This window comes from Engraulis encrasicolus, chromosome 15 (genome assembly GCF_034702125.1).
Source record: "Engraulis encrasicolus isolate BLACKSEA-1 chromosome 15, IST_EnEncr_1.0, whole genome shotgun sequence".
NCBI classification, from domain to species: domain Eukaryota; kingdom Metazoa; phylum Chordata; class Actinopteri; order Clupeiformes; family Engraulidae; genus Engraulis; species Engraulis encrasicolus.
Window position 1 is genome coordinate 5,439,235 of NC_085871.1, and position 23,713 is coordinate 5,462,947.

The 23,713-nt window shown below is 41.7% G+C and overlaps 2 protein-coding genes across 2 annotated transcripts in view; one reads left to right on the forward strand and one right to left on the reverse strand.

Annotated features, from left to right (window-relative positions):
- The first annotated feature begins 3,381 nt into the window (after nt 1–3,381).
- si:ch73-71c20.5 (DUF4748 domain-containing protein) lies at nt 3,382–9,418 on the forward strand. Its single transcript, XM_063216863.1, has 3 exons — nt 3,382–3,443; nt 3,649–3,946; nt 7,927–9,418. The coding sequence occupies exons 1-3, from the start codon at nt 3,401–3,403 to the stop codon at nt 8,090–8,092; spliced, it is 507 nt and encodes a 168-aa protein (XP_063072933.1). The 5' UTR covers nt 3,382–3,400; the 3' UTR covers nt 8,093–9,418.
- tmbim1a (transmembrane BAX inhibitor motif containing 1a) overlaps nt 8,859–23,713 on the reverse strand; it is a 21,625-nt gene continuing 6,770 nt past the window's right edge. Inside the window, exons 2-12 of the mRNA XM_063216861.1 lie at nt 21,013–21,284; nt 16,891–16,964; nt 15,696–15,760; nt 15,231–15,284; nt 14,804–14,854; nt 14,241–14,280; nt 13,855–13,892; nt 13,569–13,656; nt 12,651–12,746; nt 11,582–11,635; nt 8,859–10,777 (exon numbers count right to left, since the gene is read on the reverse strand). Of these exons, the coding sequence (XP_063072931.1) occupies nt 10,628–10,777; nt 11,582–11,635; nt 12,651–12,746; nt 13,569–13,656; nt 13,855–13,892; nt 14,241–14,280; nt 14,804–14,854; nt 15,231–15,284; nt 15,696–15,760; nt 16,891–16,964; nt 21,013–21,268 (966 nt within the window). The 5' untranslated portion in view covers nt 21,269–21,284 and the 3' untranslated portion in view covers nt 8,859–10,627. The remainder of the gene's footprint in view (nt 10,778–11,581; nt 11,636–12,650; nt 12,747–13,568; nt 13,657–13,854; nt 13,893–14,240; nt 14,281–14,803; nt 14,855–15,230; nt 15,285–15,695; nt 15,761–16,890; nt 16,965–21,012; nt 21,285–23,713) is intronic.

A 23,713-nucleotide genomic window follows, 5' to 3' on the forward strand; every position in this document is an offset into this window, starting at 1 on the left:
GGTATTTTAAGTTGACTAAGGAACACTGCATATGATATAATTTTGAAAATCAACATGGCTTCGAGCGGGATTCGAACTCACAACCTCCATATCTGTAATCCAGCCCCTTTGCCATTGATATGAAATGACATACAATACATGATATTTGAAGTTAGCTAAGGAACACTGCATATGATATCATTTTGAAATTCAACATGGCTTTGACTGGGGTTCGAACCCCCAACCTCCATATCTGTAATTCAGCACATTTGCCATGCATACTAAATGTCATACATGGCATTTTAAGTTGGCCAAGGAACACTGCATATGATATAATTTTGAAAATCAACATGGCTTTGACTGGGGTTCGAACCCCCAAACTCAATGTCTGTAATTCAGCACATTTGCCATCCATACTAAATGACATACATGGCATTTTAAGTCGGCCAAGGAACGCTGCATATGATATAATTTAGAAAATCAACATGGCTTTGACTGGGGTTCGAACCCCCAACCTCAATATCTGTAATTCAGCACATTTGCCATCCATACTAAATGACATACATGGCATTTTAAGTTGGCCAAGGAACACTGCATATGATATAATTTTGAAAATCAACATGGCTTTGACTGGGGTTCGAACCCCCAACCTCAATATCTGTAATTCAGCACATTTGCCATCGATACTAAATGACATACATGGTATTTTAACTTGGCTAAGGAACACTGCATATGATATAATTTTGAAAATCAGCATCGCTTCAAGTGGGATTCGAACTCTCAACCTCCATATCTCTAATCCAGCACATTTGCCATTGATAATAAATGACATACATGCCATTTTAAGTTGGCCAAGGAACACTGCATATGATATATTTTTGAAAATCAACATGGCTTCAGGTGGGATTCGAACCCTCAACCTCCATATCTCTAATCCAGCAGCATGCATTCCCATTATGCCAAGCAGCTAGCTGTCATGCACAGTCCAGCAAGACTATATCACATTGCATTGAAGAGCTGAACAATAGACTTCTAGAATGGCTGCTCGCACCTGCTCGTTAAGAATAGAATCTTGAGACAGTGGCAGTTAAGATGGAACCCTTCAGTGGGAGCACCTGTTCTGATACTAACTGACAGTTAGTATTGAGCCTTAAACAGGGGATAGAATGAGAATGAGTTTTTTGTCTTTACAACATCGTTGTAAAAAAACTAAAAGGAGTTGGCACATGTCCTTTTCACAGATCGGAGTCATGCTTGTGATCTCTCTAACAGTCTTTGAATGAAGTTTATAGGTTAAAGGGTTCAGGCACAAATGGACCTCCGTGTGGGACATGCGCTGATCTCTTGAAAAATGCATTTTTGGAAAGACTGGGATTCCCAATAGACCCAGGCCTGTTTTTTTTACAAACCTGCCATTTAAAAAGTATTGGGAGTTGGGAGATGAAACTTTGACAATTTGGAGACATCCCATAGAGCTCGCTAACAACGCGTCAACTAAACTTCTAGGTGAAAGTGTTGATGTTTTATGACCGAAAAAGCCTCCTACACTCTAATGTCTAGAGTGGCGGAACCTTGGTTCATGAAGGTTCCACCATGGTTTTCAATGGGGACCCAGGCTTTCACAAAATCGCCAAAAACGGGAAAACGACAAGAGACACGGAGAAGCCTATAACTATACGCGATCTCCAAGCCGAGCCGGTCTCTATCTCGAAAGGCCTAGGAGGAGATCCATTTTCTATTTTTACTGCCTCTGCACAAGACCAATAATAAATAAAAAACAGGACTTAGAGATTACTATAATCGGGCCTTGCTCTGCAAGGGCCATGCTCTGCATGGTCCTTGCTCCGCAAGCCCGCTTAATAAGAAACAGGACTTAGAGATTACTATAATCGGGCCTTGCTCTGCAAGGGCCATGCTCTGCATGGTCCTTGCTCCGCAAGCCCGCTTAATAAATAAACAGGACTTAGATATTACTAGAATCGGGCCTTGCTCTGCAAGGATCATGCTCTGCCAGTATCAGTGTCCCCTTGACCATGGAGGGAAGATACTCTGACTGAGCAAGAGTGAGCTTGTAGACCATGGTTATCTTGTCTTGGTGTGCCTGAATGCTAGAAAATAACAAAGTTCCAGACAGGCCATTGCATCAATTTTGTGTTTTAGGCATTATCCATTTTTAAAATTCGTCGTATGAAGATATCTAAGTTTGAGTATTCCAAATTCACACAGCCCTTATTTAAACTAATCAAAGTTGTTTCTTGGTATCCAAATGGATGTTGAAGCAACTGGATTTAAAAACAGGTCAAGCCACTAAAATGAGTCAGTTTCTTACAACGTAATGAAAGAGGCTCCTCAGACGCACTACACTAGTAAAACCGCCTACTCAGAAATAAATGACGTACATGCATTAATGCATGTAATATGTTTTTTTTTTTGTGTTAAAAAACATTTTCTGTGCCGGTACAGCCTAAACGTGGAAGTGACGTCTTATTTCGCGCATGCCAGAAGCGTACATGTCAAAGAAAATGGAATCTTGTACAAGAACGACAACTAGCTGGTGTGGCCAGGAGTGGCACTGCAGCTATGTTATCGCAGCCAAGTAAATAATGAATGGGTGCCAATGGGGCTGTACGCTTCTCTTAGAACTATCTGCCCGTGTGATTTTTTCCCTGGAAACAATGAAGTCGCGTTCGATAGATATGAGTAAGTGAAAGCATTTGCCGACACGTTTGCATCTTGTCAAGTGTTAGATTCGTGAAAATGACCCTTATTTCAACTATAGCAATGACATAACACGTGACAATCGACTTTACGGCATACGCCATTTGTTTTGTAGTTTTAAGTCTGACTTCAGATGTCGATGTGTTTAAAGTTATGTTAGGATTGTTGCGGACACCTGTTATTTATTGCATTTAAGGTGGTGGAAAAGCGGCATGTGTACATGGGGTAAAGGAAATGACTGCGCTCATCCTTAAGAATTTGGGCACCTTCAATTAACATGTTGGACGGTGGTGGGGGGGAGGTGTGTGACCGTAGATGTCTCTGCTAGGAGGATCAGTCAGAGTACGTCTCTCGTCAGCTCTGGTCGTGAATAGTCGCAGAGATTCCTCAGCCAGCAGGTATTAGCCGAATGCTAGCGTGTTGCAGGACAAAACTAACACGTCTTTGGGAGAACAAAGCCATGTCAGGAACCTTTAACTTCACTTCTAATACAACTTCCATGATAAGGTACAGAATGTGCACACATCTTTACAAACCAGAGAACAGAATCGTCACAAATCCCTGCTGAGCCATTTAGCCCAATAGGCTCCCATTCATCTTTTACTTGGCTGCGTGCGCCAACGGGGCTATAATGGGAGCCAATGAGAGACGGCTATCTCATAGCTTAGAACATTTCTGGTACATGTCTTCTTGCACAACAAAAATGGCGGCGCCCTGCACATACGTGACGAGGTCGGCTTCAAGAGGTATGGTGTTTTAAAATCAATATCTGTATTCGTTGAGGAACATTGTAACATTGTACGGCCCTTCGTATCTCAGTTGTGACATTTACTCTTGCACGATCTCAGTTTAGTATGATTTTGCCTACCTGAGCTGCTGATCTAACTTCATGATGTTATTAGGTAAGAGGCTCTACTTGTCCATGGATCTAACAGTTGTTTATTGTTACAGTTTTCTGTCAGTTGTTGTCACGGCAGTGGATACTTACGACTGGACAGCTATCCACACCCTCGTGTCTTAATTTGTACGAATCGAGTCACAGGAGACGTCTACATTGCAGTCAAACTCCAGCTTTCGCCAATATAAATGTGGAATCGCAAAAGGAAGGATTCTCAAACAAGGCAACAGGAGAGAAGAAAACTGAGTCGAAAACAAAGGCAGAAGAAGAAGAGGAGGAAGAAGATGATGGGCCAGAGTACATCCCAAAAAGGAAGGCTAAAAACCCCATGCTGAAGATAGGATATGCCTGGTGAGATTGATATTAAGTTTGTCTATAGGCTACATGAACACAATCATTGTCAGAAAAATGTCACTTCTGCCTGTGCTGCTGACCCACTGCTTAGCTCAACAACCTGGTTGCCACTTCATCAAGATGTGTGATGATTCAACTGGTTCATTACACTACCTGGAGTAAATATGTGGCAGGGTTGAACTAGTCTGAACCCTGCTCCAAAAGCTTGAGCCAACTGTAATACAGTGTTAGGTTGATATTTCATCAAGTCTTTTCACTGATCCATTCCATTGTATTTCAATTTCACATTAAGACAGTCGAAGTGCTACCATTCCTCTGTATGTGGTGCAAACGCAGGCGGTTTCACTTATTAGCTCATCAACCTGGTAGAAGGGAAGTGGTAGGACTAATTAGGGTGATCTCATACATTAGATTGGTTGCAGAAAATATGTGGCAGAGTTTTTTACTTTCTGGACCCGGGATGTCCTGGCTGTAGCTTCCTAACTAGACTCTAGCCGATATCACTGGAGTATGCATAGGCTCATTCGTGACGAAGCAGTGCTGCTTTTGCTAAGCATCGAGCATGCACACTTTGTCAGTTTGATGCATTCTGGTTAGAATTGTATAACCACAATGCATCAAACTGGCAAAGTGTGCATGCTTGCTGCTTAGCAAAAGCAGCACTGCTTCGTCACGAACGAGCCTATTGACTTGGAGTTGCATTGCATTGCTTTGGGTTCCCCTTCATTTTTGTGACTAGCCACAAGAAAAAAGACTGCAAGTAGGCAAGGGGGCATATCCTCCTGAGACCCGGCCATTGGCGTTTGTCCACTGTAGTGGACAATACTTTGCTACATGTATCTCAAACAAACTTTATGCAACCTATTTCAATCTGGGATTACTGTAAACTAGACATTTAGGGCTTTACAGTGATACCACATTTGTGGGGGTGGGGCCTGTAAAACACCTGTAATCTGCTTCCAAAATGGCCGCCATTACACTAGCCAGATTTAATGGCCACAGGTGAAGGAAGTGATCATATTTTGGAAAAAAATATGATTCCATGTGTCCAAATGAATTTGTTTCATAAATGTAACACCCTAAACAAAATGCTAGTCAAGTTTCAGGATTATACTGTATTTTAATATCAACCCTTTCAAATCACACCTTCTTTTTCAATGTCCACTGTAGTGGACGTCGGGACTTACGACTTCTCATTTTTAACCAATTTCTACACTTTGGGAAACATGGGGCTGAGTGAGGTAAAAATTATTTTTCTCAGAATTTTTTTTCCAAAAACTCAAACAAAGAGCTCTCAGGAGATGAGGGGAACCAGGGCCAGGGCCAGGCAGTAGAATAGGAAGGTGAAAGGTCAGGCAAACATGTATCTGCCATTGAGTATCATGCACAGGGACACAACTGGCCTATGCATACGACCCCTACTGCCAGAAATATATCCCTGAAACCCTTAAAATATCAGTTTAACTAGTACAGGTATTGCCATGTTGACCATTTGATACCTCCAAAATGTATCCATGTTCCTATTATGCTGCTCTAACACTCAAGATATGGTCTAAATCTGTCCACCTCTTCTGCATTTAGGCTACCATACAAACAACAAGTCGGACATCTTGAAAGTCAGCCATCTTGAAAGTGTTGGCCTTTGGAATTAAATAATTTCCATTACCTATTATAGAATATTACCAAATAAGATTTTTTTACAAATCTGTCCACCCATCCAATAATTATCTACCATGTTAATGCGAAATATCTAGATGCAGAGGATGCAGCAGACGTGGGACACAGGGTGGATACAGTGTCAACAGTCAAGGGAAAACCATAATTAATATTCCTGGCATTTTATTTTATGGCAATAATCATGGTACTGACCATGAAATATGGATGAGAAGCAATACCATCAAGATCTCCCATATTTATAATGCTTACTTGGTCTCTCCTCATGCGATCCAAGTCAAGGGATGAATTCAAAGGATACTCAGTAGACACCAAAACACACAAGCACACATCTACAATACATTATTATTAATTTCATATGCTATTTTCTTGAGTTATAAACCATAAAATCTTCCTTTGTCAGCTTTTTAAGCTCCTATGGAGCAGCTGTGGCCTAATTGGTCCACTGTAGCCTAGTGGTTAAAGAGTTGGTCTTGGGATTGGAAGCAGGGACGTGTTGATTGGCCTAATGTAGGCCTACCTGTAGTAAAAATGAAGAATGTGATCTCCTACATCCAATACTTTGTCAATAAATATGTGGGTCAGCAGCTGATAAGTGTAATGTAATGTAAATTTCAAATCCGGAAAGTAATATTTATTGAGGTTGTTCCATGACTCATTTGAAAGGATCCTTTTAAATCAAATTCACATTATGTATTTTAATGATTTTAGCACTTTTAAAACTATTTTACTGTCTTAAATATAAACATATAGTCTAATTGAAAAGGGCAGTTCATAACGAAGTAATTCAGTAAATTAATGCATTAATTAACACAAATCTAGACGAACATAGTCCCGACGTCCACTACAGTGGACATGTCATAAAATAAATAGTAAATATTTTTTGGGAAAAAAATGTTTTATTCATGTTTTATTCCACCATAATAATCAAATTATGTAAAAAAAATCAAAATCCCAAAGCTTTTTTTCCCCCCGGTTCTCAGGAGGATATTGAGCTAATGGCAGTGTTCGGGATGGCGCATTGCTGCACAGGCTGCGCAGGACGCATGCTTGCATTCTGGTTTGAAATTCTGGTAACCACTTGAAGCATTCTGGTTAGAAATTGTGTCCACGACACGGCATATGGGAGTGAATTCTGCTCAGCATTTATGTTAGTTCTACATGGTGTGAAAATATTTTCTGCTGCGCAGACAGGGAGTTACTCTACCCTCACCACACTGGCATGGGGCTTCATCCATGTCGTCTGTAATCTACCCTGACTTGCATTAATCTAGCTGACCTGAGCTGCGTGTGCAGTCCACATGTTTGAGGCAGTTCTCTCGCTGCTTCAAGTAGGAAGCTGCGTTTTTTAATGTATTGTAAATTCACATCAGATATTTCTGTCCACATTGCTTGCCAAGCATTCAACTCCACCTTTCCAAGACCAAGCAGATCTCGCCATGGTCAAGAAAATAGATCCGTGGTTGCAAATGCGGATAATCATACATCTTACAAAATGTGCATTGCATTATCCTAACTCCTGTCTCAGCTTGTGCTTGTGGCCTCACGTCGCTGACGCCCCACCTCCATGGAGAAAACAATTAGGTTTCCCCACTGTCAGCCTTGCCACAACAACTTTCGGGGGACTTTTCCCCATTCAACATCCCGATTGAAAATGAGCAAATGACATTGGAATTGCGCTTTTGTGAGATATTAAATCAAACTTCTGTCGTCAATGAGGTAAACACGAGGCCACAAGCACAACAAGCACAAGGGAGGACGGGAGTTATAATGGAAAGGACACCATGATGCCTTACACCTGGCTCTGATGAATTTGAATTTCCCCTTGCCCAGAGAAAAGACATAAAGCTAGCCATTTTAAAGACAAGATGTATGGTGTTTTTGGGTCAAAGACGTCCAAAAAGGAATTGTCATTCAGTGTAACGGATACCTTCTGCTGACTGTAACTGTAAAAAAAAACATGATTTTTAAATTGTTTCAAGTGAATGGATGACAGCCGAGGCTTTCATGAATTCACTTGAAAAAAATAAAATAGTCATGTTTTCTACAGTTACAGTCAGCAGAAGGTATCCGTTACACTGAATGACAATGCCATTTTGCACATCTTTGACCCTTTTGGACTTCCAGACTCTGTAAAAATTAAAATCGCAAAAAATGGGAGAAATCTTTTATTTGGGATTTTCTCAGTTTCGTCCTGACCTACTTGTGGCCTCTTTTCTTGTGGCTAACCTTTGTAGCCCTACATGTGAGTGAAGTGTATACAGCTGATTGTGATTTTGTCTGCTCTCTGCCTTTCTTTCCAGGATGATCGGGTTGCCCACCGGGATCATCGGTTTCATCCTGGCCAAACGAGAAGTCGACAAGAACCGCCTTAAACAGCTGAGGATACGACAGAGGATGAAGAGGGCCAACGAGGGGGGAGAGTACGAGAGTAGCCGCTACCGAAACGTTTCAAGTGGAGTGGAGTGAAAAACTATAAAGAAAAGAAAAGCCAAGCCTGCCCCCAGAGCCATCTAATAGGAGAGTTGTGACAACTGGAGAATCTGGAAGTAGATTTGCCACTTGCTTCAATCTAGATTGAAATAGTGCCTGGAAGCGGCTGCATAAGCCAAAATAAAGGAGCAACGGACTAAATTTATGGGTAATTACCAACAGATATACAATTCATCAAAATTCGCTGGCATTATGTAAATCTGCGAAATGAGACCCATTTTAGGATATGGGTTCCACTACACCCTGCTGTGGAAGCCACATCCTGGCACTAATAGAGCAGGTATGAGAGCACCATGAGCAACACTGAGCTGTAGAAAAAAAACCAGAACACAGCAGTCAGTGGGATCAGCCTGACTCTCCTATAGGCCTATTACAGTAGATGGCTCTTGCCTGCTCCTCTTAGTCCTATTAGATGGCTCTGTTCTGTCCCATTAATGAAATGTCAGGATGTGCACCAACGGAAGCAGCACAGCTGCTACTGTAATAATATGTAAATACAGAACATGTTTGAAATATGGGGAAAGGGATCAGTTTCCATGACTGAGGTGTAAATGGCTGAAAGATAAGTAAATTATGAGTGACCTTCCCCCTGCCCAGATGGCCTTGAAGTTGTAGTGGACAATGCCATACTATGTGGAATATTTTTCAATGAGAAAAATTGAATCTGTATATAAGTGTATTATTATATTGAATGGTGTAAATGCTTCACGAATAAGGTGTGTTAATAAAGCACCATCGACTGTTTAAAACAGAAGTATTTTCTTTATTAACAAAGATACAGTGGAAAACAGCAGCTTCTCTTAAGCACACACACAAAGTAATTTCAGTTTTCTACAATTTTCTTCTGTTACTACAGATGTCCAATTACAAAAATTAGGCATTTGCTAAATTCTTGTTCCTAAAGCATAGGTGTACTAATGAAAAAAAAGCTTAAAAAGGTACACTGTGCAGGAAATGGTCAAAAAGGGTACTGCAACTACCGTATGCTTCTCATTGAAACTGGGCTGCCTATTGTCAAATTTGATCTTTACATGAACGTTTACTAAGTAATAAACAAATATTTCCTAGTATGATCCAAGTACAGTCATTTTTGCAGCTAAAAATGGCTATTTTTGGAAATTCAAAATGGCGAACCATGGAGAAGATCCCCCTTTTCATGTATGAAAAGTGCAATTTTTCCAGTCATAATGAATACTTAGAATTTGATGGTCGTGGTAAGTATTCATGAAAAAGGTAACATTAGTGAATGGGCAGCATGAATTCTGGAAATAAACAACTAAAAATCTCACACAGTGTACCTTTTTAAAATCAACTACTTCTTCACCTGATTTCACTTTTTAAGACTATGTCCAGCAATTGCGGCTATACAACAGTATAAGGCCCAGGACATGCTTGCTGCAGGATACGCAGTATTGACAAAACCGCAAGGGGCTTCCATGTGTGGAGGATGTGATTTAATCAAACTATGGTGGAAAGTATTAATGAGAGCCCGTTGGCTACGTATCTGTCCCTTAGGTCATCCCTCCAGTACAGTGCGAAGTGCCCCGGTTGTTCAGAAGCAAGCATGTGCACTCTGTTGCACACGGTTGTGTGTGTACCTGTAATTTAAGATCCACAGCAAGCATGTCCCCAACCAAAAGGTCATTTATCAGTACTGTACAAAACTATAGACAGCTGACTTGACCACCCACTTCCAAGCATACAGAATGAACACTGCATTGATGTAACAAAACAGCAATACATATCGGTGAATAAAAGGCACATCTGAATGTCTCTTTGTTATACGTACTGTGCATACGGTATTTTTTAAATTAAGTAGTTTAAAAAGGTGTAGGAATAGGTGTGTATCTCCAATTGAGAACATCACATCAGTGTTAATCAAGGCATGACTCCTCCTATTGATGGAGTCTTTTTTTGCTCCTCTAAGTTGGACTTACTGTACAGTGTCTTCCTTCTAAGTGGCATGAATCCACTCATAGCATACATGGCATCAGTTACCGACTGACACTCTGGTCAAAGATAACTCGTATATTGTATTTTTGCACTTGAAAATCGGTCTAATACAAAGCATAAATGATATAGACTAACAGCAAAAAAAAAGAGTATCCCATCAAAATGTATAGTGATCTGTCTTCCTACATATGGTATACTGTCACTAGTGCAGCTGTACATAATGGTGAAAGTGCAAAGCACAGGTGCAGTATGTGGAAGGCAGTGAGATTAAGACTACATTTACACATACTGCCCTGTACTGTACTGCATACTGCCATACAAAGGCAAAGTGCAGTAACTACAGATGTCAAAATAGGGTTTAAAATGGTCTTCATTACACCTTCATCTTGTGACAAAAACTTATGATCCAAATGTGTCCAGTTTGAGATATTGCCACTCAAATTTACAGTAACTGCAATATTCAACCAATACTTCTTTTTTCTCAGTTTCAATGTCGACATAGTTACTGCACTTTGCCTTTGTAGGGCAGTGTACTGTACTGAGACTCCATGTGGACCCTCATCTGTTTGATGCTCCGATCAACTGGAGGATGAAGAGGAAGATCTGGACGATGTCCACGTAGAGGGAGAGGGCGCCAAACACGTACTCGTCCGGGCTGATGGAATACTTCCTGTTGCCAATCAGAAGCTGGGTGTGGTAGGCCAGGAACTATGATTGGATAAGCAAAAGCAAAGCTCAGCAGTTAGTCTAGTCACACCACATTTACAGGGTTCCCACTCCAAGGCAGAACAAATCGGAGAATTTCTAAACATTAAGGCGGGTTTCAGTCATCGACACGCTGAAAATAGTTGTTGCTTTTTTTGGGGTGAGCATCCAATAAAGTAATCAATCAGACAGAGTATAAACCACTGTACTCTTGCTAATAAGCAAGCAATACGTCCAATTTCCTGTAGGTGGCGGCAACATCTATGATAAATATCAGGATATCGGGGCTCTGACCGCTACAAAGAGCCTAATGGCACAAATACCCCAACAGCGACTAGTGACGACGGCAACCAAAGTCATTCACTTTGTATAGAGGAGCTAGCGACAGAAGAGACAAGCAATTTGGGCGACAAGATGTGATTTGAGCGAGTCGAGTGACAGTTTGTAGTTGAACTTCAGCAAATATTATGCTAATGAGCTATGAGGTGTTTTGGCAACATTCAGCTACAGCTGCCACAGCCAATTGGAATGTTGGAATGCTTTCATACTGCTTTTAACTGTCCTACTCTGTCTGTTTTTAATCGCTCGTGTCGCTCTTGCTATGAAAACAGTCCAGCGCCTCTTTAGCTTTTGTCTTTTCTGGTGTGTTTGCACGATCAGGTTCATTGGTGTTGGTGCAAGTCAGAATGCACCCTCAACCCTAGTGGTGGCCGCTCCATCACAGGGCCTCTTCTTCACTCAGTGTCTAATACAGTATCTCACTCTATTGTACAAGTTACAAATATACTTTGTGTGTATTAAACTCACCAGTGTGAATACGACGGCTCCAATTGCTGCGTATAACATGTGAAGCCATGGAATCTGGAGGGAAAACAAACCAGGGGGAAAAAACATCAATGACACGTCAAATACTGTGACAGGATCCAGGCAGCATGGTTTTGTATATTTAAAATGCCATTTACATTTTTTTCATATTTTGATTTTAATGTAGCATTTAGGGCAACTGGTACTGGGTTATCCTAACTATTCCAACAACAAAACTGTGATTTCCTTTCACTGATATTAACTCAGAAGCAAGACAAGTTGTTTTTGAATATTTTAGCGTATATTTTCGTAATCATGGTTTAGAGGTTCTTTGACCTGATGCAATTGCAAGGGCGGGAGGATTGCAATCAGTTCTGGCCTGAAACACCTGAACAGCTCTCACCCAATCGTTCGCTTATTGGCCGCCCGCCTCGTGGATGACTAAACCCTCCCCAGAAAAGAACCTCCAGACCATGAATATGGATGAAGAGAACTATTATGGGTGGGTCACCAGGCTAGTACAGTATAGTCTTGTGGGGTTTTCTGTACTCGCATAGTGGTTATATCCATTTGGGGGCCTTGGACAAAGTATAGACATGGGGTCCTCTTGAATTATTTTGGTTGGTCTTTACCATGGGGTTGGGCAATTGGAGGTCCTAGGGCCACATGCGGCCCACCTTCTCATTCAGTGTGGCCCGTAGATGAAACGGTAATTAAAAAAATAATGCCCAGATTTCTTTTTTTTAAACAACAACTGAATCAGTCTGTTATTATCGGTCAATCTAATTATAATGTTGGCCAATAGAGTACACTTCTATTCCCTCCAGACAATAAGGGCAGTCAGTAAGCAACCAGCTGCACCTTGGTAGTACTCTGCAAGTTGCGAGATCCATGGTCATGTGGCCCGCTGATGGCGGCCATGAAAAAATCTGGCCCTCCTCATCCGCCCATCCCAGGTTGGAGGCCTCTACAGAGGGCAGATGTGGTGTGGCCCTAGGCAATTGCCTTGCCTGCCTATTGATAAGACCAGCTCTGTGTACATGTAATGCTATGATAATGCTGCTTTACTCACGTATGTAATGGAGAGCACGATGACTGTGATGATGCCCACCACAAAGAACACGATGCCCAGGACACAGAAAAGACCTCTGCATTTGGTGAAGTCCACCTGTAATAAGAAATGGAAACTTAACATTTATATCACAAATATTACAGTACATTGCAGTTAGATAACGCTTTTTTCCAAAGCGACAGTTATTTTAACTACCAGTAATGATTGTATTGGTGACAGTCCCTGGAGCAAAGTGGGGTTAGGGCACTTCAGCCTTGGAGTGTGGTAAGGAGTGGAAGGGTGGGATTCGAACCAGCAACCCATTGATCTAAAGCCCATCTCCTTATCCATTAGGTACGGCTACTCATTATGGCAGCCAGCAGTAGTTTTGCGAACAACTAGAATAGAGCTTAATTACTGCTACGTTAAACAGGACATGGGAATGGCATTTCCTGTGTTCAAGTGTTTGTGACATTTGAGGGCCATCCGCCTCATGCTTTTCTGTTCACACTGGACCATCTAGGAGTGTGTGCACAATGCAAAGAGTTGGTGTCTCTTTCCCTTTGATTTAGTGATGAAGTCCTTTGCCCTTGAAATCAGAACTGAGAGGCTACCTGCACAGGGCATGTCTTAAAATAAGTCACACTGGCATCACTGCCACCACTTTTTCAACCATGTATTGCCAAGATCTTGAGCTACCTTCCTTGCAAGTTTCACCCGCCCTCTGCAAAAACACAACAATGATTTCCATTGGGATGCATGAACTAACGAACGACCTGTGAATACATTCATAACTACATCTCTGCCATCAACTTGGTAAGTGGCACCCCCATAGGGACTAGATAAGCCTTTCCGCTCCTACCTTCAATGCTATTGCACCATATCCTGTTCCGACATACTGAATGCGTTGCACCACATCAAGTGAAGAATGCCACTTACCTTTGTCTGAAAGCAGAACACTGTGACCGCCAAGGTCACTATTGCGGTGATGCCAATTGCAAGGAAAACGGCTGTGGTTTCATAGAAGCTAAGAAGGGGAAATGATCAAAACATATTATTACTATAAATTGAAAGGGCCATTATGTAGGGTACATGCAGAGTAAATACAAATAGGGTTTATACACACTTTGTATGACTGAATACATTTTATACATGTTAATTTTGCTTTTAGAGTATTTGATATATTTATACTAAGAAATTCATATCAATCCACTCATCCACGTACCTGGATATTGTTCCAGTCATGTAAGACAGAGCAAGTGTCTAAATGAAATGAGCAGAATGACACAAAAGCAGAAAAAAACAGGTCAAATGTCAATACTATAAATCATTTTGGAAATGAAAAAGTCCCTATTCCATATGGTATCTTATGGCCAGTGATAGTAAAACTGGATTCAGCAGCCACAATAATGGACCACAATGATATCAGGTGCACCACAGTGGAGCGAAAACACACTGTAGTTACACAACTGCTGCACCTGCACTTCATAAGAACAAGGATAAACTGTTTTCGCGTCAGCCATGACACCGATTGATGCCACATCAAGCCATTAACTCCTATGTTGTTTTATAAAATAAATTGATGGTGTTTCTCAGACCAGCTTAACTTACGAAAATGCTCAGGAGTATTAGGTTCCATGGGTGACGCCTCCTAGAAATAGGAGTAAAAAAAAAAACTAGTCAGTACTAGTAATTTTTCAAGGACGAAAAAATTAAGTCGTTAGGTGTACAGTAGGTATAGCCTCTACGTAACTACACTGCAACTAGTTACAATGGCAAAAGGCCTGGGAGTGATGTATGCATATGATGACCTTGGGAACAATCCATCCTTATAAGTATGTGTTGTATGTGGGGAGGTTTATGTATGGGGACACAGCTGGGTAAATGAGGGGGGGATTGGTGCCAGTATGAGGTGTATGCAGAAGCATGTGCTGTAAGTAGTAGATGGTGTTCATGCATGCATGGACTGTAGGTGAGATGTGCGCAACAAAATTCTGAGAATGCTACTTGGTAACTGGTACATGCATCATATGAAAATGAACACGCCTATGGGATATTTAAAGACAACATTATTGAATCTAATCTTATGTGAGGATTAAAATCACATTATTGATCATGATTAGCATTATTGTCATCTGACCATTAAAACATTTGACTTTCAGAGCTTGTCTCACCTGGGGCCCTGGCAGCAAACAAGGACGATGTGGGTGATGAAATACACAGCGCTGTGAGATGAAAACGCATCGCGAAAGATTAGCATGACACCAAAGAAACTAACATCACATTCATGGTATGTGAGTACTTTACTTTTACTGAAGCCTCCTTTCCAAAAAGTTTCCGAATCCACCCAAAAAACATTTTCCTTTACCCTGTCGGCACTACCTCTTCGATATGCCAATATTATGACCAAATGTGTTTTCCTCAACAATGTATCTTTTTTGTTTTCGTCTCCTGCGTTGAGAGTCAATTTGAATGAAAGCATCTGCTACATGTAATGGGAAGTAATGCTGATGTTTACAAAACAATGAGCAACCAACCACAAACAGAGGAAACCAAATGAAGCCAACAATTAGGACTTAATGAAGTTAAAAGATGACTCACTAGGATGCCCAATAGAGTGCAGGGTTTTTCTGGACAAAGTCACTCACTGGATCCCTGTAAAAACAAGCAAAAAAGATTTGATGACATCTGCATACCTCACAAAAAGAGCAACAAGAGACAGCTTTGAACTAACATAGCTTAGAGCGCCATTGTCACTATAGACATTATATTTATAAACACTTGTGACAGAAGTGTACGATGCAAATTATACATGTACAATGACAGCGTGAATGCCAATCTACCTAATCAGTGCAACATGTACATTTACTACATGTACATTTACTTTTTTTTCAAATGGCATTAGGCCTACTGCCTGTGGGTCAGACTGTAGAATCAATACATATTTTCGTAACTGTAGAATTAAAAGGGTAAAAGGGTTAAAAATAGTGAACTAAATTATCAACAGAATATTTTGTTTAGATGAGTCATTGCTTTTGCATGAGATATGCAAATCCAAATACTTACACAAAGCAGAATACTGCCACGATACCAGCAGTGACTGACAGCTGAGCAGTCAGAATCAGGTAGACCTGTGCAGGAGCGGAGGAGAATGTTAAGATTCAGTTGCAGCCAGGGCTCTAAATTAACTTTTTTCATCACCAGCCAAAATGGCTAGAAGATGCTAATCTTACTAGCCAAACACACACACACACATTCACTAATGGGTCAACGCCGCAAACAAGTTTGTCTTTTCTACCAGCCAAACTGAATTTCACCAGCATTTAAAGGACCACTTCTGACAATTTCAATGTGCTGTTGTATTGCTCACGCTATCCTTGACTTGTCAGTACCCTGTGATGCTGCATTTTTTGTCTCAGCCCTTTCCGAGATCTGCGATATTCTAATGGGGGCAGCTTTTGTTTACATTTTTAAAATTCTGAACATAAGCCTACTCCAAATATTTACCCAAAAGGTATCGCTGTTTGCTAGTTGTCTGCTGATGTTGCATAACCTTTTGGATGTTGTGGGGAATAAATCGAGACGTTTTTTGAAATGTAAACAAACCCCTGCCCCCATTACAATGACCAGGATCTCGGAAAAGGCTGAAGAAAAGAAAAACAATTCTCAGGTACTGGCAAGTCCAGGGTAGTGTGAGCATTACACCTGCATGTTGAAATTGGCTGAAGTTATCCTTTAAAGCCCTGACCACAGCACGGGGAAAATGGCAAGGCTGGCACAACTGCCATACCTGCTTTGACAACAACACACAAGAAAATCAGATAAGCCACCCACTTAGGATTAGAGTGAATGGGGTGCCAATGCTTTTCAAGGTCAACGAGTACCTGAACTCAGTCTCTTACTGTACACAGAATGAGGTACCAGTAGTTTGGATTACCATGAAAACAAATACCTTTGTCCCTTTGTCCCTGGCCTGTTTTTATTTATACAGAATAAGAGTGGCAATGCCATAATGATGGCGAAGCCTGTCTCATATAAATTGTATGTATTTATTTCTTTTTTTTGTTTTTTAATGTGGGTGTGCCATCCATATGCAGCTGAGCAAAACTTACCAAGGAGTTGAAATGACCCTGCTATCCTCAAGTAAACCACTGATTTGTTTAAAAACCGAAGCTACATGGAGAACAACCCTCATGAACAGTAAGTCCCAAACAGTAAGAAAAGATGAGTCCTGTGGCAATGGACTAAGCTCTGGACCCACCTTGCGGATGAATGCGTGTCGAACACTTAGGTCATCCCAGTCTCCAGATGCTGTGAAGCCCTCTTCATCTCCCCCTGTCAACAACATTAATAATAATACAGGAACATTACATTACACTTACAGTTGAGGACGATATTATTAGCCCCCCTCCTGAAATTAGACATATATCTTCATTGATCATTGAGAATGATCATTATTAATAAATGTGTGTTATTCTGGAAACAAATACACCATGGAGATAGTATCCAATAAGTTAAATTTGGACTTTTCCATTTTCACAATGAGTTTAAACAAAAAAGTGTAAAAATGGCAAGGACAAAATTATTAGCCCCCTTATCATTAATAGTCAATACAGTGCCATTTATGAACAAAAATTGACACCAGGCACTTTGATTAGTTGTTAACTATGTTGGCACATGTCCTACCGGGGATTTTGGCCCATTTTTTTCATCGCAAATAGTTAAGCTGGTCCAAATGGCATGGATGTTGAGGATGGACATTCATTTTCAGCACTCTTCAAATACTATCTAAAGGATTGAGGTCTGAACCACTCCATGACCATGGTTTTAGTATCCTTGAAGAACATTTGAACTATTTTGGATGCAAGTTTTGGGTTATTATCTTATTGAAAGATCCAGTGAAGATCTTAGCTCCCTCTATGAGCATAGTTTTGCAAGGTCACTTTCCGCATTCTATCATAATCTTCCGTTTTTATGGTGCCGTACACCCAAACAAGGTTTCCTGTGGCTGAGGCTGCCACAGAATGATGCATCCACCACCATGTTTAATTGTGGAAACCATCTTATAACCATTCAAGGCCTATCCCTTTCTTCACCTGACAGAAGCAGAATTCATGCATCAAAGCAGGTGCAATTGAATATCATCAGATGAAAGCAGAGATGTTCAAAACTCATTTTTGACTTTCAAATGTTCACAGGCAAAGCTCAATAACACTCTGATATGCATTGCCTTTAGTAAAGGGGTTCTTCTGTGATGATGGCCCAAAAGCCCAATATGATGACAAGCCCTAACAACTGTCTTTCTTGGTGGGGGAAAAACCTCCAGGTGAGGCCAGGTCAATAACAATAATCTAGGCAGGTGTCCAATGCTTCTTTGGTCTAATGAGGCCAAGCAGTTTCCACAGTTGCACACAGTGGTGGGGCATCAAGTTTAGTCTGTTATTCAGCCTCAGACACAGGGAGTCTGGGTCTGAATCTAGATTGCTGGGTCTTCCAACAACATTGTAACCCAAAGCATACATTTAGATTAGTTCAGAGGTTCTTCAAGGACACTAAAACCATGATATTGGAATCACACGCTCATAGTCCAGTCCTCAATCCCACTGAGAGTCTGTGGTTAATGTCTATGCTCAGCATCCATGCAATTTGGACCAGCTAGAACACTTTGCAGTGAAGAAATGGGCCAAAATCCCTAGTGGGGCATGTGCCAACCTAGGTAGCAACTTATCAGAGCCTGTTGTCAGTTTTGGTTCATAAATGGCGCCATATTGACTATTAATGATCAGGGGGCTAATAATTTTGTCCTTGTCATTTTTGCCCTTTTTTGTTTAAGCTCATCGTAACAATAGAAAAATCCAAATTCAACTCATTGAACATTATCTCCATCAGTGTATTTGTTTCCAGAATAACAGAAACGGTTAATAATGGTCATTCTTACTGAGAAATCAAGAGAACTGTCTAATTTCAGGAGGGGGGCTAATAATATCGTCCTCAACTGTAGCTGATGCTTTTATCCAAAGCAACTTACAGTTATTTGCAGAGTATTGGTTACAGTCCTTGGAGCAATGTGGGTTTAGGTGCCTTGCTCAAGGGCAATTCAGCCATGGATGGAGTTGAAGGGAGGGGTCATTTGAAGAGGTGGGATTCGAACATGCAACCAGAGATCTTATAGACAGAGAAGTCATTTTAGGTCTTTTCTGGTATCCACTTTCTGTTGGGTGAACGCCCCTTTAGGAGACCTTCGGTTAGACAGTGTTTCTTAACCTGGGGTGCGGGCACCCCCTGGGGGTGCACCAGAGATTTCAGGTGGTCCCCATTAAAAGTAATTAAGGTATTGATTAATGTCCCAAGCAAGAATCACTGCAATTAATCACTTAAAATCATTTTTAGTACGTATACACATGTATAAGTTTGGGTTGGGGGTGCGCGGCTTGTCTTCGGCTCAGGTAAGGGGGTGCGTAGACGAAAAACGGTTAAGAACCACTGGGTTAGGAGACCTTTGGAGTCCTGTGGTTGAGAATAAATGGAGTCCCCTTAGCACTGTAGATGGCGGTAGCGCAATTCTCGTGCAAACACCTCAAAAATAGAAGAAGAAGGAGGGGACAACGCCCCCTTAGGAGACCCAACTTGAGCACACACTTTAGCATTGATTCGAAGCCTCTTTATTACTCCACCCTCTTTGATGCAACCTTTTCATCTTAAGCCCACCTCCCTTCAGGTAAGCCCACGACTGCCCCTTGCCCTTCAATAATTATATTGGTAATAATATTATACGGCACATTTTATGATATCCAAGGACATAAATAAAATACAAATCAACAAATCATTAAAAACAACCAAAAAAAAATGATGAGGTTATAGTCTGTATGCCAATTTAAAATGAGATGCCTAGTTAGTGATCCAGTGATCAAATCTCAAAGAGGGGGATCCCATAGTTTTACACGTGTTTGTGTATGTGTGTGTCTGTCATGTGACTCCCATTCATTCATCATGGTCATCTTCAATAAGAAATCCAGTTGCTTACTGCTGAACTGTTTTGACACATGATATCGCACATTAGTGGGGCCCCAATGCCAGATCCAGCAGCACTGCAGAAGCAATCACTCTGAGCTTGGTGTAGCCACGGAAGACGACAGGGGAAGGACAAACGGGCCAGGTGTCCTGGGCCCAGGGAGAGGGGATCCTGGATTTGGGATCCCAGATTTATGTTATGGGTGGGTTTATTCGGGTCCTTACATGTTATGTATTGAGTTGTGGGCAGGGGGTGCTTTCAGAGGACTTTGTCCTGGGCCCGGCAAAACCTTTCTGCGGCCCTTTGGCATATCCCCCGGCAACCCCAGAGACCCCAGAGCGGAACCGCAAGACATGCGGCTGTTTAAGCCATTACCATCGGCTCCCCGCCAACCTGCCAAACCAACATCTGTACACACTGTTGAGCATGACTTAAAAGTCTTTATTATCCATGTTATGGCCAAGCGGTGTAGAGAGGGGCTCTCCGTTTCAGATGAATGTACACTACAGATGTACAATTCTATTTCAATTGATTCAATTCAGTCGTTCATTTTGTCAAGCTAATGAGAATGATGTGGCCTGATGAGGCATCAGCTGCAGTGAAAGGAAATTGAGTACTTGAGGCACTACAGGTGGCACCAGCCTGGCTACCGTACATAACATGGTCCATATCAAACAGAAGACAAATACATCAATTAATTGAATAAAAACGACAAATGGGGTAATTCCACACGCTTTTGTTTTGACATCTGGTGCATCGACGGGGGACGGACAAGAAATCATAACTGGAGAGAAGTCACCGGAGCAGTACAGATGCAGAGTCCCTCTGATGAAGATGGTACAGTACATCCATCCAAACATTACCCTACATGTTGTGCAGTTGATTTAAAAGAAGAAAAGAACTGCATATGTGCTGCTGCAATGCCTTGTCTCAAGTCATGAATAAAAAGGATGTTAGTATAATAAATCACATAGGGGGTCGAAAACGTTGCATGCTTTTCATTAAATACTGTTCACATGTTTTGGAGCACGAGCGGTGAGCACACCAAATGCCTTCCACTGTCTGCCACTGAAGAGCTTCGTTGCAAATGAAATGACGCCATTTTTTGACTGCTGCATTTTATCATTGGAAATGACTGTTCAGATGATCTTTCATCTATGTGTGAATTCTTGTCATTCAAGTATTTTTCAAACATACTTTTTAAACCTATATAAAATGCATTTTGCAATGCAATGTTATGCCCAATACAAAAATGTCAATTTCCCAAAATGTTCCAAACCGGATATGTCATTTTGCAACTCTTCACCTGCAAGTCCATTCGGAGGTGCGTAGCCACCAAACAATGAAAACACAGAGTTTTAAAAAACCTACCCATGGTGGGCATTACTGGGGGCATGATGGGTGGCATGGGTGGCATTTGGCCCGGCTGTGGGTACCCTCCGGGCTGGCCAGCGAAGCCAGGGTAGGGTGCCGACGGCTGGGCGTTGGGCGCTCCTGGGTAGGCGCCCGGCTGTGGCTGGCTGCCATAGGGCGAGAAGCCATAAGGGGGCGGGGGCTGGTTACCTCCCTGATTATACAGCGGAGACCTGGCGTCATCGTAGCCAGGGGGGAAGTCGGACCTGGACATGGCTGCCCTCAGCTACCTGTGTGGCAAAATAGGAGACAACATTACATTAGATTTGAATGCCTTTAACGTATTCAGGAAAGTGAAAAGACCACAGGATGCGAGTGAGGTGCCGTTTCCACGTAGCAGGATATTTTTTTAGCAGGGTATTTTTTTCTCCTGTTGAGGTGTAAACGCAACATGTGGATAAAAATAAATCCTCCATTGTAACAAATGCGTTTCAGCCCCCTAAACAGGATATTTTTCTCTCCTGCTTTTTATACCTGGATTTTTAAATATCTGCTACGTGGAAACGGAAGGCCAAAATCAATGCAAAACCAATGCCAACAGGAGAAAAAAATATCCACATATAAAAATATCCAGCTACGTGGAAACAGCACCTGAGAGAGACAGGGAAGGGCTTGGAAAGGGCCCTGTCGAACCCGGGTCGCCCGCACATGGTATGATGTCTTGGCGTGCTGCACCACAGAAACCCCTACATTACATTTTAAAGCATTTTTTTTCTAAAGGGACTTCTTTCTTGTGAGACCAATCACATAATGCGTATGGCACAGGCAAAAAATGGTTAGTGCTGCCCTCAGCGACCTGCATAGAGAGAAGCACAGGAAGTCCCATCGTCATTGTCCTGGCGGTGTCAGGAATCAAACTGGCAACCCTCGGACAAGCCTGACTCCTTATAACCTGTTGCCCAGTGACTGCCACTGGATGACAAGATAGGAGGTATTTTTGTGTATAGCTGCTTTGCTTTTATAATTGAAAACATGACACAATCTCTAGCCTAAAAGAGAAGAAGCCATGATAGAATAATATGCCTATTTTTTATTACTATTTGTTATTACTGTTGTTAATGCACTGAAGGTAGTGGGGGTGAGGGACTACCCCACCCTCCAAGCAATAAGAGTCTGTAGTAAGGCATGCTAGGAAAATAATTGAGGATCCATCACATGTTCTGTACCCAGAATATGAGCTGCTACCCTCTGGCAGGCGATTCAGAGTACCAGTTAAAAACAAGAAAAGGTTTTTGAATAGGTATAGGTTTTCTTTTGTTCCTGTTTCTGTTAACCTACTGAATGCAGGTCGTTAACAACTACCATCCTTGCAATGCCATGTATGTGTGTGGTAGGCTGTAGTAGATATGCACTTGGGTATCTCTATGAGGGCACTTTATGTATGTATGTATGCATGTATGTATGTATGTATGTATGCATGCATGTATGTATGTATGTATGTATGTATGTATGTATGTATGTATGTATGTATGTATGTATGTCTTAATTGTTGTTTTTGTTTTTTGGCGTCATGTGTATTAGTGTTGTGTGTACAGTATGTGGCAGCAGCTATGTATGTCCAAGACAAATTTCCTTCGGGACCATTAAAAAGAATCTTGAATCTTATAATTGTTATTATCATTAGAAATGATAGACATAACAGCTTGCACTCTCTGCATATTTGCTTTAAAAGGCAGGTCTCCCCCTCAATTTTTCCTCTCCAAATGTGGAAACTATGTTTAACGGAATGTCAAGCAAACACAGATTTAAACCATGTGGCTAAATGTGATCCTTCCAAACAAAAAAGCTTTAATTTTGAACTGAACATCATCTTAACACACAAGATCACATTCACTACATCAGTGGATCATTGTACCAATACACTATACTCCACAACAAGGTTGGCTTGACCATTTAACATCATTTAAATACATAAAAAACTGACCCATTTACACAGAGGCAAAACATTCAAGGCCACGTATTGTATATCCCTTGAGCAGCAAAGAAAACACACACACACACACACTTTGACTTACAGTATGCCAGGTCACTACAGTGCCTCTCCATAAATAGGTCACTGATTTTATACGGCTCGCTGCCAACACACACACACACACACACACACACGCACACACGCACACACGCACACACGCACACACGCACACACGCACACACGCACACACGCACGCACACACACACGCACGCACACACGCACACACGCACACACGCGCACACACGCACACACGCACACCCATGCATGTTGGGGTGTGTGCAGGATGTGGTTACTGGCACCACCGATGTGGTAGAGGGAAGGGGAGGTGAGGTTGGGCTGTGAACTGTGGCGTGTTGGGTAGTGCCCTTCAGATCCTCTAAAGAAATGAGAAAGATCTACACACTGTTGCTGCGCCCAATTTATTATACACAACGTTTCAACCTGTATGGTCTTTGTCAGGTGAACTACACCTGAGACCACAAAGGTCGAAACGTTGTGTATAATAAACAAGGAGAAGCAACAGTGTGTGGATATTTCTTCTTTCTTTATTTGATCACCTTTAATCCAGCACCTGTTTATTTGGATGTGCCCGCCCTCCAAACGCTACCTGTGGCCCCTTCCGATCTTCCACATGTGGTAGGCTACCGGTGTGTCGACTGTACCGGTATATATATCGGTCAATGACTT

Coding starts and splice junctions, on each gene's coding strand:
- si:ch73-71c20.5 (XM_063216863.1), top strand. CDS start 3,401: ATGGCGGCGCCCTGCACATACGTGACGAGGTCGGCTTCAAGAG. Junction 3,444..3,648: donor GACGAGGTCGGCTTCAAGAG/GTATGGTGTTTT, acceptor TTATTGTTACAG/TTTTCTGTCAGTTGTTGTCA. Junction 3,947..7,926: donor CTGAAGATAGGATATGCCTG/GTGAGATTGATA, acceptor CTTTCTTTCCAG/GATGATCGGGTTGCCCACCG.